Here is a 6,407-nt window from a genome sequence, read left to right as displayed (position 1 = left end):
AGTTGCGAATACTGGTAACCGTTTTACTGCTAATTTAAAGTCTCACCTATATTTCAAGAGGTAGCGTTTGAATTCCATTCAGTTGCTCTTCGCGGTAGAGTTGAATAGGCTTGGTTGTATGATGCATTCTCGCCACTAACCAAGTGAAATGATCTTTAGCCGTTTTTGTTTCAATCACAAACCAAGAGCATCCAATATCATGTTCGGAGATGACCAAAAATCCCCATTGCCATTCCAACATCCCACTATCCATGCTGAGCAAATCTTCTCTAAATCTCTCTGTCGAGGAAATCAATTCACTCTGAATAAGAAATAAAAAACAATTTCATCATCATCTCATTGTTGGCAATTTCTTCAATTGTGAAATCTTCAAATTTGAGAGCCAGATTGCTTACACCTTGGAATTGTGCCATTGGGATTTTCCATTGGGACTTGGATGAACCCAGAACAGGAAGAAGAGGAAGATATATCAGCAGATGGGAATTGTGCCATTGGGATTTAGATGAACGGATGCACAGTAATAATAAGAGAAAATGGTGAGCGAGCGACGAGGCAGATCGATCATGGCGCAGATGAGTCGATTAAATGAATTTGAAAGATGGTTTACATGATGGTTTAAGTGAGCTTAGATCTTAGGGCGCATGTAAGGTGACACTTGGTATTCATGCAGTAGCATGAAGTCCAGCAGTCCAGCGGCAGTGACTTTTATATATTTATATATTCTAATTGTCATATTATTTTATTTAATAATTTTTTATATAACTTTTAATTATTCGTTTTTTCTTTTTATTACTAGCCTGTTTATTACCACGTCTAGTATTGTTCTCTTCTTTCTTTTTGGAATACATATTTCTGCAAAACCAAGAATCGAGGTCAGCATTTACAAATTGAACGCTTTTATCTGTTGGGCTTGAATGGGCTTCTGGTGGCTCTTATGTGTCTGTGCTTAATTGTACTTGTCAATGGCTCTGGTGATGATTCAAGATGAAGGTTTGAAGGGAATCAAAATGCTTCAATCCCTTCAAGTGTTGTTGCCCCAAGAAAAGATACCGCTGATGCAAGAAAATCGATCTGGAATTTGAGAATTCTGTATGCACTACCATCTTCCCTCATTGTTTTTGTGCTTGACATTCTTAGATATCCAAGCCCCAGCTAATCAGGATTTCACGGCATGATTAGAAAACAGGCTTTAAGCAGTAGCATTTGACCGAGTCTACGCATATACAGAGGCGGTTGAAGAATCATAGCGCGCACCAGCACTTCGTCCAGCACCCTTTATTATTATATCGATATCCATAACCTATTTAGCAAGTGGTTGCTGATTCGATTCATACCCAATGGACTCAGTTGATCTTGACCCAGTTGGCCTAGAAGTAGCAGGGGTTTCCCAATTTGGTTTCAAGCATCGTCAGATTCATTCAGGGTGGGTATTTTTCATTCTTACTAGAATCTTTTCAATTCCATTTAATTTTTTCAGAACATCAATCAGGTTTTTCCTCTAATATTGAAGGTTTTTGAGGTTGATTTGTAATGCAGAGAGCAGTTGAAGAGGCAGCTAAGGAAGCCAGTTTTAAAGATTTGGCAGCTTTCATCTATGTTGCAATTCTTCCTCTCAGTAAGAGTCACTTTTCATTTTCATCTTTAAGTGGCAGCTTATCAGAAAGCCTTTGGGGTTTTCTTGTTTATTGATTGGGGTTTTCTTGTATTTTTACAGTTAAGATGATATTGAAGAGCCAACCGAGATTGCTTCTTCGTACTCTTGTAATGTGTGTGCAGTTCTCACCGAAATTTTGGTAACTGAAAATCCAACCCTCTTTATGGCCCACGAAATCATAAAAAATGTTAGTAACGGAAATTTCTGTTCATAGAAATTCTCACGACCATGCGAAATCATAAAAATGGTTGTAGCGGAAATTGCTGTTCGTGGAAATTCTCATAGCTTAATTGTTCGTAAACAAAATTTCTTGGGAAGCAAAGCTGGTAAGTTTAGCACAAATGGTGCAATCGCTCAGTCCCTGTAATAGAAAAGCACAAGCCGTTGGTAAGCAACCCTGGTGAGTTCGCCAATGCTAGTATTTGCATAAATCTGAATCCTACTGTCTGCTTGCATTAGATATAAGTCTGGAGTGAACTGTATATATTAGCTAATCGGGTGAACTGGGTGTATTAACTAATTTCATTGAGGCGTTGATAGTTTTCTGGAGTGAACTGTGTATTAGCAAATCTGTTTTTAAACATGACTAATCGTGGCAAAATTGAAAGCTTGGGTAGCTCCAACCATACAGACGATTTCTGCGATTTTGGAGACCAAGATGAGCAAAATTTTGAGGTGCCTGCAGGGCATAGAACAGAGCAAAATTTCGAGGTGCCTACAGGGCATAGAACAGTGTACGTTGGTAAGTCCAGGAGACGCTATGTTGTAAGTGAAAATCATCTCAATCATCCATTGCTGAAGGTGCTCATTGAGAAATCTCATGAGGGTTCATGTGGAGCTGACCTTAGTGGGGAAACAATTTCCTGTGAGGTCGTTCTTTTTGAGCATTTGTTGTGGATGCTGAAAAATGCAGATCCAGAAGCCATTAAGAGTGAATGTTTGGAGGAATTGGTTGAATTCTATGCCTCTTAATAAAAAGGGGTAGGGATATATTTATGTAGAGCCACAGCTAATTCTGGGAGGAAATTCCAAATAATGTCATAATGAAGAAAACAGTATTATCCCTCCTCTGAATAATGTCAAGGTTTTAGAAATCTAACTTTCATTTTGCAAGCTTTTCAATGGGATTCTCCCTACTTGCAGTCTAGGGCTAAGTTTTGAGTCTGAATTATCAACAATACTCGAAGAGATCCATGCTAGTCACTTAGCAATGTCAACAGAAACAAGCTTTGGCATTGTATATTGTATTGAGAACATCTCAGCTTTATGATTTCTGTGTCATTGTATATTGTATTCAGAATAGCTGGGCTTTATGAATTCTGTGGCAATGTATATTGTATTCAAAACTTCTCAGCTTTATGATTTCTGAAAGCTTATAAAATCTGTATTAATTTACGTGCATGATAAAGTACTCAATGCTTGGTGCATCAGAAAGATGTTACAACTACTCTTGGATTTTTATGGCTTGCTCAATAAAGTCCTTGCTTTGCAATTTGGGATCTCTGTGCTTGTCATCGCCTGCCCATGTGCTTTAGGTTTGGCAATTGGTTTGTTGTTCTCCATCCTGATTTCTCCAACTGTCAAATAAGTTGTTTTGTTTGTGATGCTCCCTCTCTAGGTAAAATGTGTCGTGTTTGACAAGACTGGAACATCGAATATGGGGAGACCTGTCGTCATTGCCACAAAGTTGTTAAAAAAGATTGCCGCTGCTGCCTTCTATGATATAGATGCTTCAGCCGAGGCTTTAACTCCATGAAAATTAGTTATGTCGCTCTATCTACTGGTTCTATGATGGAGGCAGAAAGTGCCCCTGTTTCTTACAAAACCCTGATCATATACGGGGGGCTCAAAGGAGGAATTTATTTCAAAATTCCTCTTATCAAGTATTCAATTGCACATCCAGCTTAGGAATAACGTGACATTTCAATTGAATAGATGGAAAGGATGATAAGGAGCACAAACTTTTCCATTTACGAGTTGACTGAAACAGGGCTCAAAACTCATAGAAAGTAGAATCTAAACATAATAGTGAAAATAGCTAGTCCCTTCCAGTCTTGGTGGTGTCTTATCCTGATGATTTTTGGTGGGAGTGCCAGGGGTTCAAATTGCAAGCACGATGTCCCAACAAAACTGATCTAAGATTCCCACTGTTTAACAAAAACTAGTGGCTAATCAATGGGGCTTCAGAGTGGGCTAGGCTTCTAACACAATGAAGAAAAGGATGATTTAGACCTCCAGCCAGAAAAGATAAGTTGGAAACTCAATCCAATAGGTGTTTCTGAATTCTAGACGATGCTATTAAACTCAATGCTTTCCAGAAAAGAGTATTTAGAACTCCAATACTAGTTAAGAGGGTGGCGCCTACCTTTTTTGGCTTATTTCTTCTCATATTTCTCTTTACCCTGAAATATACAATCTTAGCTCCATGAATAGTTATCTGTTTCAGAGCTTGTTTGCGTTCCAAATGGGGCATGCTTTTATCTTATGATCTAAACTTTTGTTTCTTAGCATCATTTTTTGCAAAACATTACCAATTTGGTTCTTACAGTTTTGTGGGATTTCAAACAAATAAAGGCTAATCTGATTGATTGCAGATTAACAGTGACAGGCCAAGGCATCAGGGCCTTTTTTTATAAATTTGAAAAAATATACTAAAAAAACGAAGAAGTTGAATGTTTTACTTTACACAAAACAGATAAAAAGACTTTTGCTAGCTACATATTGTTCTAAGTCACTGCTATGACTGACTGATTTTTTTGCAGGTCACTGATTTGATTCACATACACAGTCACATGACGGAATGTTACACGTATGGATGTGTTTTCTTGATAGCAGGGACTTGCTGCGATGCAACCCTTCTTGTTTAACTAGGACCCACTTTTTTCTAAGAAATATATTTCAAAATAATAATTAAATCAATAAAATTAACCAACATAAAAAAAATATATCCTTAAGGTATAATATCATCATCAATTACTCATTATGGAAGGAAATCACTTCTCATAATATAAATATCTTACATATCTAGAGATAATGAGTAGTCGTAGTTGATTAGATAGCTCTTATATTTCATTAATATATCGTATGCATTTAATATATTCAAAACACCTTATACTAAATGAGCTTTTTGGCTGGACACATTGGTAATTAAGTAGGTACAATAATTTCGAGGAAACTTTTGAGTGAGTACATTTCCTGTAGCCGTTTCTCCTCCTCGGGTGCATGCCGAAACGGTGGAAACGGTGGAATCACGGTCACAGTCGTAGGGTCCTCGGATGGCTTTGATAAGTAGCGCATGGGGCCTCTGCATACTTTATTCCATTTGAGAATTGTTTCTTCTGAGAATCCAACGTTCTGATTTGACTGTGCAGGTATTTCCATTGCATGGAAACAGGGGTGGTAGAAGGAGGCGACAACAGTGGGTGATGGAGAAAAACATTGGTTTGCATGCCTCCGTGTTGGACTTCAGGCTTCAAATTCTCCCACATAGTTGGTCCTGGGCCGTCCAAAGATTCTACAGGAAGTTTCTTGTAGAAATACAAAACTTCCTGTAGAAAGTCCTGTAGCTTCCTGTAGAAGGCTAACCTGTGATCAAATCATGCCCAGACCTTGGAAGAGATGAGTGTTTCTGGAGGGAGTGCTGGTGAGGTCACCTGGTAGCATAGTAGGGACCCTTGTCCTTGAGTTGAGGGACCTCTTTTCTGCATGGAATACCTGCAACCTGCATGAATTGTCAAATGTTGAACCCGTTTTCCTGTTTCTTTGTTCGTTTTTTTTTTTTTTGAAAGACAGCAGGGGCGCCTCCGTGAGGTTTTCACCCTTACCATCTGCCTTGAGCGCCTCAGAGAGGTTTTCACCCAAGGGTCTTTTTTATTCAAAAATTTTCAGAAAGACAGAAAGGGTGCCTCAATGAGGTTTTCACCCCTACCATCTGCCTTGGGAGCCTTAGAAAGGTTTTCACCCAAGGATCTTTATTATATACATTTTTTTTTTTTTTTTTTTTTTATGTTCAGGGTATGCCCAAAATAGAGGCAAAACCCTTCTCTATGACCAGCACTGATTTTTCCACAGTTTTGATGAATTCTTGCCTTGAAAGAGGTTTTCTCTAGATCTTTAGTCGACGCCCATTGACGAGCATGGAGATGGCTTCCTCATCAATGGTCCGAATAAGAACAGACCCATTGTCATTACACTTTTCCACTGCATATGGTCCCAGCCATCTGGTTCTCAGCTTCCCCTTGAAATCCTTATGCCTGGAATCGTACAACAACGCCCAATCTTCCGGCTGGAATTGCTTGTCATTGAGGTGTTGGTCATGCCATACCTTCCTCTGAAGTTGAACCACTTCTGAGTGGAGAAGGGCCTGCATTCGGTGCTCGTCCAACCCATTCAGCTGCAATAACCTTTCTTGTTGGGCATGGCTGAGATCCAGGTCTAGCTGAGCTGCCATCCTCAAGGTGTTGTACTCGAACTCAATTGATAGCAAAGCTCTCTTCCCATAGACCAGCTCATAAGGTGTGAAGCCGGTTGTGGTCTTCCAAGTGGTGTTGTAAGCCCAAGTGGCCTCAACCAGGTGATCTGCCCAATCTTTTCTACTGCTGCTCACCACCTTAGTCAAGATCCCTTCCAATGCTCTATTGGTGACTTCCACCTGCCCATTTGCTTGAGGATGATAGGGGGTGGAAGTCCTATGCTTGATTTTGTGATGAGCGAGTAGGTCTTCAATTAAGTTAGAGGTGAACTGGCTTCCTTG

At 39.5% G+C, this 6,407-nt stretch overlaps 1 protein-coding gene across 1 annotated transcript; it reads left to right on the top strand.

Annotated features, from left to right (window-relative positions):
* Positions 1-1,898: 1,898 nt before the first annotated feature.
* On the top strand, positions 1,899-2,626 carry LOC149167014 (uncharacterized). The gene is made up of 2 exons (XM_089430335.1): positions 1,899-1,980; positions 2,220-2,626. Exons 1-2 carry the CDS (start codon positions 1,899-1,901, stop codon positions 2,624-2,626), a joined length of 489 nt encoding a protein of 162 aa, XP_089286461.1.
* Positions 2,627-6,407: the final 3,781 nt, after the last annotated feature.

Source organism: Pinus tabuliformis, chromosome 5_1 (genome assembly GCF_031772625.1).
Source record: "Pinus tabuliformis cultivar Carrire ecotype Pingquan chromosome 5_1, CPIR1, whole genome shotgun sequence".
In the NCBI taxonomy this organism is placed as follows: Eukaryota; Viridiplantae; Streptophyta; class Pinopsida; order Pinales; family Pinaceae; genus Pinus; species Pinus tabuliformis.
Note: the sequence above shows the minus strand (reverse complement) of the source record. Positions and strands in the feature narration are given on the sequence as shown.

Bases quoted from the DNA above. Each gene is read 5' to 3' on its own strand.
- LOC149167014 (XM_089430335.1), top strand. From the start codon at position 1,899: ATGGTTGTAGCGGAAATTGCTGTTCGTGGAAATTCTCATAGCTTAATT. The intron at 1,981-2,219 runs GTAAGTTTAGCA...ACTGTGTATTAG, and splicing joins TTTCTTGGGAAGCAAAGCTG to CAAATCTGTTTTTAAACATG.